This window comes from Aspergillus stella-maris, assembly GCF_047715825.1.
Source record: "Aspergillus stella-maris strain CBS 113639 unplaced genomic scaffold BDV14scaffold_125, whole genome shotgun sequence".
Taxonomy (NCBI): domain Eukaryota; kingdom Fungi; phylum Ascomycota; class Eurotiomycetes; order Eurotiales; family Aspergillaceae; genus Aspergillus; species Aspergillus stella-maris.
The window spans coordinates 12071-28278 of NW_027396919.1; the positions used below are offsets into that span (position 1 = coordinate 12071).

At 48.5% G+C, this 16208-nt stretch overlaps 5 protein-coding genes across 5 annotated transcripts; 3 read left to right on the forward strand and 2 right to left on the reverse strand.

Moving 5' to 3' along the window:
* Nucleotides 1-1340: 1340 nt before the first annotated feature.
* Nucleotides 1341-6571, forward strand: BDV14DRAFT_207296 (ABC transporter; the record flags this gene model as incomplete). The annotated part of the gene is made up of 15 exons (XM_073775109.1): nt 1341-1544; nt 1591-2128; nt 2194-2414; nt 2469-2748; nt 2827-3060; nt 3111-3838; nt 3887-4049; nt 4100-4468; nt 4514-4637; nt 4696-4767; nt 4820-4870; nt 4928-4992; nt 5053-5686; nt 5741-6204; nt 6321-6571. The coding sequence occupies 15 exons, from the start codon at nt 1341-1343 to the stop codon at nt 6569-6571; spliced, it is 4398 nt and encodes a 1465-aa protein (XP_073621839.1).
* A 645-nt stretch (nt 6572-7216) lies between these two features.
* On the reverse strand, nt 7217-8895 carry BDV14DRAFT_207297 (uncharacterized protein; the record flags this gene model as incomplete). Its single annotated transcript, XM_073775110.1, has 7 exons — nt 7217-7246; nt 7399-7802; nt 7839-8003; nt 8055-8201; nt 8338-8642; nt 8708-8783; nt 8832-8895. 7 exons carry the CDS (start codon nt 8893-8895, stop codon nt 7217-7219), a joined length of 1191 nt encoding a protein of 396 aa, XP_073621840.1.
* Nucleotides 8896-9892: 997 nt separating this feature from the next.
* Nucleotides 9893-10991, forward strand: BDV14DRAFT_185791 (uncharacterized protein). The gene is made up of 2 exons (XM_073770721.1): nt 9893-10699; nt 10773-10991. The coding sequence occupies exon 1, from the start codon at nt 10066-10068 to the stop codon at nt 10540-10542; it is 477 nt and encodes a 158-aa protein (XP_073621841.1). The 5' UTR covers nt 9893-10065; the 3' UTR covers nt 10543-10699; nt 10773-10991.
* On the reverse strand, nt 10650-11430 carry BDV14DRAFT_23588 (uncharacterized protein). Its single transcript, XM_073776347.1, has 2 exons — nt 11050-11430; nt 10650-10991 (listed from the first exon to the last, which is right to left on the reverse strand). The coding sequence occupies exons 1-2, from the start codon at nt 11323-11325 to the stop codon at nt 10758-10760; spliced, it is 510 nt and encodes a 169-aa protein (XP_073621842.1). The 5' UTR covers nt 11326-11430; the 3' UTR covers nt 10650-10757.
* A 1710-nt stretch (nt 11431-13140) lies between these two features.
* On the forward strand, nt 13141-13683 carry BDV14DRAFT_23609 (uncharacterized protein). The gene is made up of 2 exons (XM_073776348.1): nt 13141-13177; nt 13233-13683. Exon 2 carries the CDS (start codon nt 13322-13324, stop codon nt 13565-13567), a length of 246 nt encoding a protein of 81 aa, XP_073621843.1. The 5' UTR covers nt 13141-13177; nt 13233-13321; the 3' UTR covers nt 13568-13683.
* The last annotated feature ends 2525 nt before the right edge of the window (nt 13684-16208 follow it).

Here is a 16208-nt window from a genome sequence, read left to right on the forward strand (position 1 = left end):
GATGATACCACCGCCGAGCTTGATAAGCGCTTCTATTACACCGGCTATGTTCCCCTTGAACGGCGTGATGATGGCGTCCCCAACTAGCTCGACAAGCTCTCTGAAAAGCCTGAGGCTACTGGCGATATACATGCTCATTAAGCTGACATTTTATGTACCGAATGATTTACCGAATAATTCTCTGAACTGGACTAGAGTAAACTGGAAATGCTTTGTGCCACTCTGAGCTACCTAGGTTCAAGGGTAGAATCGTGAAAGAAAGAGAACGAAGCATTGGATCACTGTTCTAGACTATCTATGGACTTGTTTGCTTGCTTGTGATTGTGATGTTGTTTTGCATGTTAGCTTGTTTCTGCTCTTGAATGCAAGATAGAGGTAGAGGTGGTGCGTACTTTACCTCGTCTAGGTATATCTACCCGTCTTAGGTATATGAGAAGAGTTCATTGGCATCAATTGAGTTTGACATACAATACTTCTCTGAATTCTTGTTCATAAATGAGATAGCATGAGCTTGAATACTTTGTTTTGACATCGGCTTAGGGATATGTGCTGTCATTAGCGACGCAGGGTGGTACGACTAATAATTAGGGCATAGAGCGTCGAAGTTGAATCCTATTTGGTTTGAGCCATTCGTCATAGCTCTAATATAGCATCCTTCTTAGCAGCTCGACCACCTGCTTCATTCGTAAGAATCTTTTATATCCAGAATTCCATGTCAGATAATGCCGGGGAGGCCCTGCTTAAGGGTCCTAGAGGTCTTAAGGTATTCTGAGATCAATGTGAAGGGTTCTAATCGTGAAATTCAAGTATCGTTGACAATCTGGCTGTCTTATTGTTCTGTAAACAAGACACGAAGAACAAAACTAGATGCAAGGCAATATGAGCATTATATGCTATAGTCCTTCATGCCCGTCAAGGTCCCCATGGTTTGACTGTGTTCCTCGTCCTCCTCATCTTGCCAAGAGCGTGAGTAGTATGACGGCTCATCCTTGATATAGCTCGGCACTATGACCGGTGGCGCGCCAGATCCATTGGCAGACAGCTCACGGTATCTAACATGGATTTGGACAAAGATAGCAACTTTGGTATCTGGTATCCACGTGGCCACAATATGGACACCATTTACTATCGGATATCCTCGAATATGCCGCAGTCTAGTTCCTGTTACGAAGTCCTCAGTTGCCACTAAATTGCAGACACTAAGCTGAACAAAAAGGCAGCCATGCAGCTATTGTAACTATTTTATCTGGGTACCTGCTAGCCCGAGGCTTATCGTGGTACAAACCCACGCCTGCCCCTCACCACTTCTCAGACTCCCTCTTGACCCTTACCCAACGACCATGGATTGTGCAGCAGCAGACGCTGCTTTCGGCCCCAGGGTCAGCGTCGCCTGCCGTGAGTTTGACTTTACGCTCTTCTTCGAGGATGTGTTCCTGTCCTGTCTGCCATCAGCTACATTCCTCTTGCTTTCGCCATACGTGCTCTGGCTACTGCGGCACGAACCCCGCCGAATCCAACGATCGACGCTCTTGGCTTGGAAGCTGGTAGGTTTGAATGATTATGGAGACAAGTGCCTGGCTGATCTATCAGGGAGTTCTCGGTGTCCTTCTTTTATGCAATATCGCCCTTCTCGTCGAAAGGCAGCGGCGGTTACTCACAGCACGAAACCGTTTCTCCCTTGCCGCAGACGTGCTGGAGCTGGTCGCCATAGCCAGCGCCGGCATTCTTTCATATATTCAACATTGTCGGTCGATCCGCCCCTCAACATTGCTTGGTTTCTTTCTGTCCGCTAGATCGCTGCTGGGTATTGCACGACTCAGAACTCTCTGGCTCCTTCCCGCTGCTATTAACGCAGCCGCTCCCTTCACGGTGGGCTTTGTCTTGAACCTGCTGTCAACAGTGCTTGAATCAATAGATAAATCATCTAGTCTTGTTGCAGCTACTGAGAAGCCCGCTACTCCGGAACCATTCAGTGGCGTCTGGAAGCGCGCCAGTTTTGCATGGCTCGCCGGGACTTTTCGCCAGGGCTACATCAAAGTCCTGTCAGTTGACGACCTCCCAGACCTTGATTCTCACCTGAACAGCCGTAATGTGGCCCAAAAACTGGAGCGCACATGGGCACAAGTATGTATGTACTGATAAGCCTTATGTCATAGACAGCGAACATGGGTTGACAGAAGTTCACTATACCAGATAACAAATCTGACCGATATATACTACTCCGCTCCTGTTTACAAGCCTATTGTTTACCATTTCTCGCCGCCGTACTGCCGCGTCTTGCCTTGATGGGCTTTACCTTCTGCCAACCGTTCCTTGTCAATGCTACCGTCTCGTGGGTTAATAATCCAGACGCACCACCGGACTCTGGAAAGGCGCTAATCGGAGCCTACGCACTGGTTTACATGGGATTGGCCGTACGCCTAGTTTGTACTTTGTATCTGCTGGAGGAAACTAACCTTCGTACTTAGGTATCCTCGTCTCTTTACGCCTATCAGAACTGCCGATTCGTCATTCGCCTGCGCGGCGGCTTGATATCGCTCATCCACGGACAGACCATGCATGCTCGGGAAGTTGATCTGGGGAGGACTACGGCAATCACTTTGATGGGTACCGATGTGGAACGCATCGTGAGCGGGTTCCGGTCTCTTCATGACTTGTGGGCTTGCCCGGTGGATATAGGCGTTGCCGTCTACTTGCTTCAGAGACAAGTCGGCGTCGCTTGTCTCGTCCCGGCCGTAATCGTCGTCGGTACGTTTTTCTTTTTTTTTTTTTTTTTTTTTTTTTTCTGTTGGGAACCAGACTAACGGCCCATCCTGGCTTGCCCAGTCTTCATATCCCTCACGTTCAAACTCTCAGCGGCCACCAACAAGTTCCAGCGACTGTGGATCGAAAAGGTACAGGAACGGCTACGATTCACTTCCTTTGCACTGGAAAATATCAAAGCTGTCAAGATGCTGGGTCTGTCGGAGAGGATCTTTTCTATCGCCCAGAAGCTTCGAGAAGCTGAGATCACTACGTCGGCTGTATTCCGGAAGCTACTTATTGGAACTATTACTCTGTGTACGCTCCCTAGTATTTTGAGAAACCTCGGCTGATTTGCGACTGGGCAGCAAACTCCCCTGCTGATCTGGTCCCCATGGCGACATTTGCGGTGTATGTGATCGTTGCTCTGGTCCGGCACGATAATTCGCTTCTGGCAGCTCAAGCATTTACCTCGCTGTCTTTGATCACCTTGGTGACAACGCCGGTGTTGGCTTTCATTCAAGCGGTGCCAGCTGTCATCCAGTGCCTGGGATGCTGGGACAGAATCCAAGAGTACTGCAGCGTGCCGGCATATGACAACCACGGAAGTCACTCCTTGACACCGGGAGAGGCACAAGGTTCATCCTTGGAGCTTCAGACCATCCCCGGTACAGCAAGTGAAACAGGGCAACTTGTGAAGTTCTTCAATCACAGCACCGCATGGGAGCACGATAGTCCCCCAGTGTTGCATGATATCACACTGAGCATCAAGCGTGAGGGCGTCACAATGATTGTCGGGCCTATCGGCAGCGGAAAATCTACGCTGCTCGAAAGCATTCTGGGAGAGACCCTCGCTATGCAAGGACAAGCCGAGCGGAACTTCTCGTCCGTCGCCTACTGCTCGCAAACTCCGTGGCTACAGAGCCAGACCATTTGTCAGAATATTGTGGGAACGTCCCCCATTGATACAAACTGGTACGCGACTGTGTTATCTGCTTGTGGGCTTGAGAAAGACCTAGATCGTCTTCCTCGCGGTGACCAGACGGCTGTGGGAAACAATGGTCTGGCATTGAGCGGCGGCCAGAAACAACGGATTGTAATTTGCCTGGTCATTTTATCTGCCGGTAGACTGACGTTTTAACAGGCCCTGGCGCGTTCCCTCTATTCGCGCTGCAAGTTTTTTCTTCTAGACGATGTCTTTAGTGGGATTGACGCTGCTGCTACAGAGACCATAAGCCACAATTTATTCGGCGACCAAGGTCTCTTCCGCCAGATGCAGAGCACGATCGTGCTTGCTACCCATTCCCGTAAGCGCTCTACTTGTATTCCGTCATATCTAGTTCTAATAGAGCTATAGGTTTCCTTCTTCGCTACGCCAACGAGATTGTTGTTCTCGCCGGTGGCCGCGTTGTTGAAACTGGCAGCCTGGCTAGTCTTCTGTCTAGCAGCGCCTACATTCAGGGCCTGCAGACTAAATTACCAACGCCATCCGTCTACAGCGAAAAGTCTGAAGCTCCAACAAAGGCGAAGGTTTCCGACCACCAAAGTGAGAGCAGAAGCGAGATGATTGAAGCAGCCGAATCCCTCGAACATCAGCCAGATGACCACGCCCGCCAGGTTGGAGACTGGTCTGTGTACGGTTACTATGCATCGGCCTCTGGCCGCACCATAGTTGCTTTCTGTCTTGGCCTCATCATGGCGTGGAGCTTTTGTCGCGAGTTTCCGAGTGAGTTTGAATGTTCTTATGATGAAGAATACTGACTAGTAACAGCAATTTGGCTGGACTGGTGGACTGAGGCCAACGCGAAAAGCCCTAATTCAAGGGCTGGAATGTACCTTGGCATATACATCTTCCTGGGCATATCTGGAATGGTTCTCATGGTTGTAGGGTGCTGGTGAGCTGTAGTCACATCGCATGTTCTTTTTGTAGAGAGATTAATGTAGGTGATGCAGGCTTATGATCGTGAATATGGTGTCCAACTCGGCGCTCCAACTCCACAACGAGCTGGTCAAAAGTACAATGCGGTAAGCTCCTCTGGGTGAGTACAACAAGTTCTCCAGCTAATCTGGTTTTCAGGGCGCCCTTCCAATTCTTCCACAAAGTTGGCATTGGCAGCATAATAAACCGGTAAGTTCTCACTTTTGCAGATTTTATCGCCTCTCGCTAATTAGCAGCAACGAACAGCTTCAGCCAAGACATGGACCTCATCGACATGAGTCTCCCAATGGAAGCTATTAATTTCTTAGCTTGTAAGTCCCATTCTCTGGCATACAGCACTTACTCCAGTCATTTTCTGATTACCTTCCTAGCGGCCTCCAACTGCATCGTCAAACTCGTCACCTTAGCCGTATATGCAAAGTATCTCGGTTTAGCAATGCCCTTCGCCGGAGTGGTTGTCTACATAACCCAAAAGTTTTACCTCCGCACATCCCGCCAGCTGCGACTTCTTGACATCGAAGCGAAAGCACCGCTATATACGCACTTTCTCGATCTCGTTAGCGGGGCGTCAACAATCCGCGCTTTCAAATGGCAGTCAGCGTTCAATGCAACCAGCCAGTCCCTCCTTGATACCTCTCAGCGCCCCGTGTATATGCTCTACTGCGTGCAGCAAGCCCTGGGCTTTGTTTTGGATTTTCTTGTTGCCATACTGGCTGTCACGCTCGTGGCTACTGTGGTATTCTTGAAGGAGAAATTCGATGCGGGGGATGTCGGTGTTGCGCTGGTTATGGTCATGACGTTCAACAGTAGCTTGATGACCCTGATTAAGTTCTGGACTATGATGGAAACTTCCATTGGGGCTGTTGCGCGGGTTAAGAGTTATGTTGCCACAACTGAATCGGAGGAAGATGGTAGCGCAGGTGCAGTCCCTGCGCTGGGACAATTACCCGAAACATGGCCGTCCGAGGGGAAGATCCAGTTCTCGAACGTTGTAGCTGCACACTCGTGAGTCTCCTAGCGGACAAATCACTGACCAAGAAGCACTGACAAACGAGCTAGGGCGACATCCCCACCGGTCCTAAAGAACATATCCATGACAATCCCGCCCGGCTATAAAGTCGCCATTTGCGGTCCCTCAGGCAGCGGGAAAACAACCCTCCTCCTCGCCCTCCTCCGCATGATCGAGCTACGGGACGGGTTTATGACAATCGACAACCTCGATCTTGCCTCTTACCCGCGGGAACAAATTAGAACACGGCTTAATGTAGTCACGCAGGCACCGCTCATATTTGCGGGCACTGTGCGGTTCAATATTGATCCGTTTGGAAACATTCCGGATGAGAGGATCATCAAGGCATTGAAGAGATTAGGATTGTGGGATATTATAGAGAAGGACAAGAGAGTGGAGGAGGGTGGTGGCGGCGGTGGTAACAGCAGTCATCTTGATATGGAAATGGCTGCGAATATGTGGTCCATGGGACAGAGACAGTTACTTTGTCTTGCGCGGGCGATGGTAAGAGAGTGTAAGGTGTTGCTTCTTGATGAGGCGACGAGCAGGTATTTTTTGCTCACTCCTTTTTCTCTTTCTCTTTCCCTCCGTTTGGCCTTGTTGCAAAGGAATAATAGCAACATACACTAGTATATATGATACTAACCAATCGATTATCTCATAGTGTCGACCACGCAACCGAGTCGATAATCCAAGACGTCCTCGAGACAGAGTTCGCATCCCACACCATTTTATCTGTTATTCATCGCCTGCGCTATGTCCAGTGGTATGACTGTGTTGCTGTGCTTGATGGTGGTGTTTTGGTTGAGTTGGATAAGCCTGGTACTTTGCTTCAGCGGGAGTCGAGGCTTAGGGAGATGTGGCGGTCTGGGGAGTATTGAACAGAACATTCAAACAGACAGTATGCAGGAGATGAAATGAGACGTCGGGGCCGAGCTCGTTCTAGAGGTGGCGATTCACCGTCCCGGCTACCTGTATGGTAGCCTGAGCCTATGATACTTCAGATGCTTCAGGTGTACATTCACTTATATATCTAGTAATTGATATGGAAACATAGGACCGCGTGTACTCTACCAATTTGGCCGCACAATACCTGTACTCCAATCTTTGAAATGCATTAATCACTCAGATAACAGAGATGCACTTCATAATTTTGGAAGACTACTTGTCTATAATTTTCTTTGTGTAAGTTATAACCATGCAAATTCTTACTGTACAGATAGCTCTTTTTTCTTGCCAGTAAAATACTAACGTTTACATGAAAGTTTACTTTTGCACATCTGTACCGATAGGTCTTTATACGGTGTACCCTATAAATAATCGGTGTCGTGTAGCTATGCCCATTCCTTAGATACATCATCTCGAACGCCAACTCGCAGGATACGGGCATAGGCCGACCAACGTCTACCTATTTGCGCCGCCTTTTAATATAGGACACCACTCGATAAGTATCTTAGGATGTCCGTAGAATTTTTTTTTTTTTTTTTTTTTTTCGCTCAATGCTTTGGAATCGCCATAATTTACGGTTACCGTGCAAGAATATATCTCGTCATTAGCTGTATAGAGTATTATCCCGCGTTAAAAGTTCAAATTATTATACTAAACAGGGGTTCCTGACAGCAGAGTTTTTACTACGTTGAGTGTCAGACATCTCAAAATATGTCTGCGCCGGCCTGGGCCCCTTTGGAACGACATTATCAACCGTAACCTTCTCCGAAGACCCATCCCTCTTCCCTTCCACTTTAGCTTCCCTAACCTTCCAAGTCGCCCAAGTCGGGACAACACTCGCCCAAAACAACACCACCGCCACAATAATATTCTGCAACAGACTCACCCTCCGACTTGCACCAAGCGCATAAGAAATCGTGCTCGCCAAACTCTCACTCGATCTCAACACCGCCGCACTAAACGTCAGATTCTCCAGCTCCGTGTCAAAACAAGAAAGCACCCAGTATCCCCAGACCGAGAAGGCATTATAGGGCACGAAAAAAAGACAGTAGACTGCCACTGCACTCCCCAAATCGGGGGAATCAATGTCGAAGACTGGGTTTGGATTCTCGTAGAATTTCTCGAGAACGATATTGTAGATGTAGGTTGCTGTGTATGTGGCGACTAGGAAGATTCACCCGGCTTTCGCCCTTGTGGGACGCGATAGGGATTCCAGATCAAGAAACCAGCCGAAGATGATGTTTACGAAAAGACCGATAAATGTGACGATGAAGCCGGCGAGGGCACGCGCGCGAACGGTAAAGTAGATCGTGAGATAGTTTCCCTCATATGTCTGTGCCCACTGGCTGGTAAGGAAGATCGGCACTAGAGCCGCGATTTCAGGTCTCTTGAGAACATGCTAGAACCGCCGGAGACCCTCGAGAAAGGTCGTTCGCGGGCTACGGGTGGGTTTTGTGCCGTCGCGTTGGATGAGTTTGTTTACGGGAGAGATGAGCAGGGAGAGGGGGAAGCCGAGGCATTGTAGGGCGATTAGCACGAGGTAGGTGCTTGAGCTGACGGAGCCTTGGTTGCCGTTGCCGATGTTCAAGCCCAGCTAGATTGAGGAGGCGATGATGCTGCCGATCTTGCCGAGAGAGAACCAGATTGCCAGTGGGGTGTTTTGTTAGAGAATGGATTTAAGGGAGAGGATTAGACGTACAATGGAGACCCTTGCGGCTTTCTTCGGGATAGCCCACGCCAATGGCGGCCTCTGAGACCCAGAGCGCGGCGGCCGAAATACCACACGTCGCTGCGCCAAAGATCATGAACCACTGCGTTCCATACACACTGTTTGGATACAAAGAGGCCGAGTACGGCGCATACCCGATGGTACCGATAGTGAGAATCCACTTCAAGCTCCATCTGTTACCCAACACGGCGAAGACTGGACTCAGAACAATCATGGTCGCAATTGTCACGACGTTCGCGGCGTTGACAAAGAAGGGCTCGGCGAGACCACCCGCTCTGAGATCTACGTTGTAGATTGTCAGCCTTGCTCTGGAGCCTGGGGGACAGAGGTGACAGGCTACTCATTGGACAAGGCACCCCATATTCCTGGCTGCGTGAAAATGACTAGACTGAGGATTATGGCGTTGAAGACGAACCCTCGGTAGAACGTATGGAGCGTTTATTGTAGGCCCATAGCTGCTGGACTTTCTTGCACAGTAGGCCGTGAAGATCGAGCTTGCAGATAGTGAATTCTCGGTCGGTCGCGCATTTCTACCTTTATAGTTGCATCGTTGAGAAGTCACGATGTGCGCTACTAAAGGTTTGTAATAACCCCTGCACACAGTTGTGGTTGTTTGTCCATGACTCGGGTATGTCTCCGGCGAGGGCTGGTGCGATTATGCTCCGACGGGCGGTTAGGGCGGTTAGAGGGTTCGCGGGGGCTTTTCAATCATCATGCTGATGGACAGTTGATACGGATGTCTAATAATTGAAAGAACAGGAAATGCAAACAAACATCACAAGCATCACCTTTGAGCGGCTTAGGTACTGTGATTAATCTTATCCTTTTCCATTCAATTAAAAAGCGAGTAAGATTTGGCAAGGTGTGCTCTAATATACTGTCCTGCTGCTCACCCTTCTTACCCCTACTTACCTTAGAGGGTGATATTCTTGACCTATAAAGTAGCCACATGATCAAGGCTCTTTTAACTTCTAACCACGTTTATAATAGTGGCTTAGTATGGCTGAGCGTCTCCACTCCCTGTGGTCGTATGCACTGGGTTTTATGATTTTTATATAGAGTTTCAAATAAAATTCAGGAATGGTATTGGGGTATGGTTAAAGCCTTTTTGGACGGACCGAGGACAGACCTTGTTGATGGCTGGGTGGTGTGGCCGAAGTACTTTCGTTGCAACGGAAATATATATTTAAATCGGAAACATCCATAGGGCTGTTCGGCGGTACAACTAGAGTGTTCCTTTTGCTAGAAAAAAACATAGCTGGCAAAAGGGCAAAAATTGCGAGTGGCTATGTTGATATTGGTATACCGACAGCGTAATAGACGTTTAGGATAAAAGAGTTGCTGCGGAACTACAAGCCTCTGCTGATGCTCCATAGGAGGTAGACACATCAATCTCTACCCTGCAGCAGGAGCAGAAAAGAGTTTAGCTGTTCTTGACAGTATGTTGGGCGTGCCCTGCTGACACCCCGTGACCAGTGAGGCTGCAGCGGTAAATTTCAATCTCAAGCCAGCGCTCAGCCTCCTCCAAGATTCTCTTACTTCACGAAAGTGCGTACACTGCGGCCCCGGCCAGCTTCCTTATACTCCGAAGCATGAAAAACCCACGACGGCGCACCATGCACTCAATACTCACAGAAAGCGAACCCCACTATTGTATGCCAGAAACCATACCCCGCGAACAACATACTGCAGCCAACAATGCCTTTAAGCTCGAAGGCAATCGCAAATCTCATTCAGTTGCCACAATCACACAAACCCCGCGTCGCCCTAGTCTTTATCCCCCTTCTAATTCTCAAATATGGCTTGATCGCCCTCGCTGTTTCCGCACCACGGCTTCTTGCTCTTTTCCCTCTGATCGCCTTGCTTGGGTGGGCGTACGCCCACTGCTTTCCAAAGCCAAACCCAACACCGATCCGGAAATGGGACGATCTTTCCTCCACTGTGGAAAGGAACACGAGATATACCAACATTAAAATAGAGTCGGGATTCGCCAGCGATATTCTCGACGGGAGATACTTGTTGGAGTGCTTGCTTGAGGGATACCCCGGGCGAGACGAGCGGGTGTACCGCGTGCGAGATATCAAGGCGCCTTATCATATCGGGCTTGAGGCAAAAGAACATACGCTTGTAGGGGTTCCGAAGCCATTGCAGGAGTCTCGGAGGCGAAAAATGTGAAGAGATTGGTTAAGCAGGGCCTATTTGTGGACAAAATTCAGCATAGGGAGAAGGTGTTTTTGGTTTACTTGAGTGAACCGATGGAACTATGAGCGCCAAATTAAGGGGTTAATACGCTGTTCTATTTACAAGAGATATGGGCTATGGATTATGACTTGTATGACTTGTATGATCAGCTCCTCCGCGCAAACGACTACTTTCACTGCAAGTGTTGATCATATAACGGCTAGTGCGATTTGGAGACCTATGGTGAGAAGGAGAAGAGCAGCACGCCCAATCGTCGAGACCATAGGCCGCCTGTCAAAGAGGGTCAGGTGAATAATATAATGACCGTCTCCCAACCCGTCGAAGAAGGGAGCAAAAGTTGAGAGTCTGAAATCCTCCCAATCACTCGAGCTCTCAACCACCGCGCCAACACTCCCCGTATCGTTCGAGATTACATAACCCGCCTATAACAGGAGTATTAGCCTTTCAATATTCATTTGGGAGGAAATCAGAGATACCTACTTCGGAGAGGAGCACTGCGGAAGCTCGAACCCCCAAGAGCCGTAAAGCAGCCAGGCGTTTCTCCTTGCGTTCTAGGTTGTGTTTGATCTTTTCCCAGAGCTTTTGGACGTCGTCACCCTTGGTATTTCGAGTGACAGTAATCATTGTTCGAAAGGTCCTACCGTCGCGGTGCTCGATTTGTACATCCCATTTGTAGGGTGCTGTGACCTGAGATGTTGCGGTCGGCTTCATGTCTGCGGCTGCTTCGTCTCGAGTGAGCATCGGTTTTACTGACATGATGGGCGGTGGTAGAACAAACGGATGAAGATTTTGATAATATGGTTAATGCTAGAATATCCGGAGACAAAATGCTATTTAAATAAACAAGGGATCAGGCCAGTATGTCGCCTTTGCGCCGTTCAACTGTTGCACCTCCAGAATTTGGAGAACCTGTGAGAGACTTCATCGTTACTTCGGTCCGTTTATGGTCCTCAGGAAATGGTCCTCATAGAATAGTCCTCAGGAAATGGTCCTCAGGAAATTGGCTTACCAAAGGCCAGGCCCATACGCGAATTCTATTCGTTGAGCTCCCCCGCGGGCTCTGGGCTTCACGCGTTGTTGCCTGGCCCTCGGAAAGGAGAAAATCCAGGGGCATGCTCAAAAGGCAAATACGACAACAACCGTAGCCCATGTGGGCGGGGAGATGGTTCGGAAAGTGGTTGGTAAATACGTTCTAGCCATGAGCGTACATTCATCCTTGCTGTGGGCGACGTAAGACGATCCAGTCTCAGGTAGAGAGCCTGGTTGTGTGATGATGGCGGCCAGGAACTATCTTCAGCGACGAGGCCAACAATCAGGAACTCCGGGAATGGTCCTCAAGAGTCAAGATTGCAGCCATTCAGCGTCGTGGGAAATGGGCCTCAGCCCGGCTCAGCCACGCCTTGCTGTTTTGGTGAAAGTTCCTTTCTTGATTAGAGGTATTGTATTGGCGCACGAAGCCATCGACGGCTGCGCCCCGCTCCCCCACGTGATATAAGCCTTCTGTGGGAAATGGGAAGGGGTCTGGTATTAGGAGTTCTGACACCTTCTTTTCTCAAGAAGACGATGACCTCTTTTCCTTTCTCTTCCACTGCGCATCTGCAGTCTCCCCCACAGACCCCTGCCCTTCGACTCCGCACCATCTGGTGAGTATCCATCCTAGAGACCGCACTGTATCTTCTAGTATCAGTATGTGGCCCTGAAGTCTCGCTGATGACCCCCTCTCATAGTGTGCGGTTCACTTCTACCATATCCTCACCTCGCTGATTGGAGTCTGCGCGGGATAGTCGTCCCGCGCGTTCTCCATTCAGAACCAAGACGATGATCATCATATAACACATATTGAACCTTGGTCCTTCCAGGGACTAGTCAGCTCCCGACCATGGTGCGGAAGTGACGCCAACTTTGCTGTTCACTCTGGGACCGATGCGCGAAGCTTGAACAATGGGCACGTTTGGAATTGGTACGATACGACCGGGGGTGTCCGCAAGGATGTAGTAGCGGGTCCTGAAGAAGTTCAACCCTACTATGCCCCGTGGTTTCCCCCGGATGATACGCTAGCACCGGATCAAATATGGTCCAATGGAGTCTTTCCAGCGGACCTTACATTTGAATCGGTTTCTCCAGCAGGGAGTCGAAATGTACTGCTGCTCGACAGTTACGGACCGTTTCCACACAACACTACGAGTGATGTGCAGGCGCAAGCCCCGGATATCGAGACCTCGCTGTCGATTCAGGATTCGAGGGTCAATCATGCAGCCACTTCAGCTGAGCCGCGTGATTTACGAGAAACCTGTCTACTACTCCCGCTCCCCCACCTACCCTATTCAGAAAGTAGTGCATCGCCTCAGACTATTGATACGAACCCTAAGCCTTCATTCTCAGAGACCTCTACTCACCCAACACTCACTTGCGCAACCTCCTCGCCGAAACTCCATAATGCTTTAACACCGAAGTCGCGATCTACGTCAACTCCACCCGCAAATCTTGAAATCAAGCAACGTCCCTCTCACCGCAACCTCCTACCATATCATGTCGACGCCCCCTCTCTTCCCTCGCTGCTCCTATGCAAATTCTGCGGCAAGGCTTTCGAGGAGAAGGCCGCTCTACTGTAGGTTCTACCCGTTGTAAGTCTTGCTACCATTGGCAACCTAACACGCACCCAGGTACCATGAAGCTAGGGCACACAGGTATCATTGTGAATTTGGGTGCTTGAACAAAGGCTTCCTGACACAGCGCAGCAGAAATAGACATTATGCGACAAAAGCACACAGACAGAGTCAATTTCTGTTCCAGTGTGGCAGCTGCGGTAGACAGTTCCCAGGTGAGCGCCGAGACAACTATCTGCGCCACCCTGAGAAGTGTGATAGAGGATATAACCTGCAATATATTTGCGGTCGTGATTACCACCGGACTCTGGACAGGGACATTCACATTGCCCACGTTAAAGCATGCATGGAGACATCTGAGAGAAAAAGGTCTTCACCCACCACTAACTTGAAATGAAGAAGCGCCTTAGGGGGTGTCGTTGCCCCGGGTAGGCCGTTCCCCGAGCATCAGTGAGCCCTTCATTTTGACCAGTATTGTTATCCGGTCTTGGTTTCCAATATCTTCAATCGTCCTGGAGTCAGAATATTTGAGTCCTCCGATGCGACCAGTGTTGCGACTCGACGGTTGGCATATCAATTGGATCAACGTGAAAAGCAATACTTGAGCCCCTTGATGCGGCCAGGATGACGACGGGAGCAGCCTACCGGGACGATGGCAGTCAAGCAGTACTTGATGTTGAATCTTCCAATTCTGGAAAGGAGTTGTCGGGTCCCACGGTTGGGCCAGGTTACTTTTGGTTAATGGTGATCATTATTGGCTCTTTTCCTTTGTTTTTCTTCTTTATCTTGGGAGGCAGTCTCTGGAGCTTTTGCAATTCTAGCGTACTTTTCGGGTTCTCTTATTGATTTTTTCTTGTCCTGTTACTTTGGTCTAACTACGTCTTGATGCTATCTGTCTCTACTCGATCTTGGGTTCCCTGATTATATTATGCTGTATATCATTGCTTTTGTACCTATATACTACTGCCTAAGACTTCAAATGTTTGATGCAGCGTTATGCCGTTTGCTGTGTATTTCAGTCTCAATCTACACAATCTTGGCGCAATAATGACATTACATATCGTCTTGTTTTCATTGCGAACTTTTGAAAGCCATTTGTAGTGAGTCAAGCATGCCATTTTCAAGTTTGGTAACCTGTTTCGACAGCACAGTGTATACTTTGCCTAGATCGAGTTCGTTCGGATCAGCCCATAATATGCGCCAGCACGCCACGTCCCCAAGAATCAGTTAGGAAAAAGTGAGTATTACTATCGACAGCTAATTGTTGACCGTCAACTGTCAATTGTGCGTGTGGTCTAGAGTCATTGTTCAAGATCTCATAGAAGAATAGAGACTTGAGCGAAGTGGGGATATCTATCGGCTGCTAGGGTAGGTTGACTGCACAGACATATCCATTCCTATCTGAGTAGTGATGGAGAAGGATTATACTATCATCATTTAGTCGTGGCGGTACTTTCTCCCGTTCGACCACCGCATGCACAAGGTTGACGTTGTAAACAAACCACCTCTTGATGGTCATGCATGCCTTACATTTTTTTTTTAGGACGAATCGCACATTTACCGCTATTGCAGACCTGACCTATACGAAAGACATTTCCGAGCCGCCTATTTTGAAGTATACAAGGCTAATTGGAATCAGAGTATCTTGAAAGAATGTGCAAATTTCTCCGCTGTTGACTTTTTACCCATACCTGGCACCCCATGAAAGAGAATGACTAACCCCTTCCCTTAGTTGCGATGATGTCCTGGTTGGTCCCATAGACGCCCAGCGTCTCATGAAGCTCTTTCCTTATGAGATGTGATTCGATCAGTGCATGTAACATGCTCTCATGATCTTTGTTGATGATCAAGCTTGGTGCTCGGATTCCCTGGTCCTCCACCGGCTTCAAATTACGTATATCTACTACCATAAATTTCCGGCCTCCCAGGGCGTATGCAAAGAGTCTGCGCGGCAACAGTTCGAGATCCCCGTCTCGCGGTTAGTAAGTCTCCCCACGGCCATCAACCCAGCTAGACAGGAAAGAATCGGCCTTAGTGCAGTGCTGGATTCTCTGAAGTCGTGTATATTCATCCAACCAGTACTCTTTTTCCCACAGTTTGCGGAGCCTTAGAGCCGATCGGTTGGGCGAGTATTCGGTGTAGAAGTAGTTGGAATGCAAATCGTACTGTCTTGGATTGTGCTTTGGAAATTTTCACTGGGGACACCCGTTCATGTCCACTGTCACTTCACTAGTGATGTACTGCGCAGATGTATGGGACTTTGTATTATCTTCCTTAGAGTCTGAGCTCAGCCCACAACCGTTATTCTCTGATATTCCAGAAATTTCTTGCCCTAAGTGAGAGCGTCTTGTCAAATGCGATCAGCATTCACTACGTCTTATCGATGGAAGAATGGCAAGCTTGAGACTTCCTTTTCTCCAGCAAAATAATAGATCGTGGATGACCTCTTTCGGCACATACATCTCTCCGTCATGGCCCATTACGTAGCGCTTGATTTTGAAATATTTGTCTTCGTGATAGAAACTATCGAGAGCGTTTTTTGTGCGATACAAGCGACACAAGTGATAGTCATCCAGATCAGTGGACGACTAGTATAAATAAATAATATGAAAAATCCCCCTCTTGCTTTTTTATACCTTTTAAATATTGCTATTTTAAGTTTAAATATTCAATAGGAAAAACCACATCTTTTAGGCTACTTTAAAAAAGAATTGTTAGCTTGCAAGTGGCTATTAATACTTACTAAGACTTATTGGCTCCACCTCTTTAAAAACTAGGAAAAATTTAAAAAGATTTTTAAGGCATATAGTAGTAACCTAAAACAATAAAAGTAATATTTATATTCTTAAAAAACTAGTCCGCGCGCGCGTGGAGTGGGAGTTGGGGGCCAGAAGTTAACCCTAAGACTCTGGCATTAAGTATTAATTTCTTCTCACCTCTAGCGCCGGCGCAGAAAAGTATAGGTAACCGCGTTATTGTGCCTGATGCCGGGAGTGAAGATCGCGACGTCCGCTTCTCCTGGACCCCGTCCTG

What these genes read in the sequence shown, in the direction of transcription:
- BDV14DRAFT_185791 (XM_073770721.1), top strand. Translation starts at nt 10,066, where the DNA reads ATGCCTTTAAGCTCGAAGGCAATCGCAAATCTCATTCAGTTGCCACAA.
- BDV14DRAFT_23588 (XM_073776347.1), bottom strand. Translation starts at nt 11,325, where the DNA reads ATGTCAGTAAAACCGATGCTCACTCGAGACGAAGCAGCCGCAGACATG. An exon ending in CCGCAGTGCTCCTCTCCGAA is followed by an intron (nt 10,992 to 11,049) that starts GTAGGTATCTCT and finishes CTCCTGTTATAG; the next exon opens with GCGGGTTATGTAATCTCGAA.
- BDV14DRAFT_23609 (XM_073776348.1), top strand. Translation starts at nt 13,322, where the DNA reads ATGCGACAAAAGCACACAGACAGAGTCAATTTCTGTTCCAGTGTGGCA.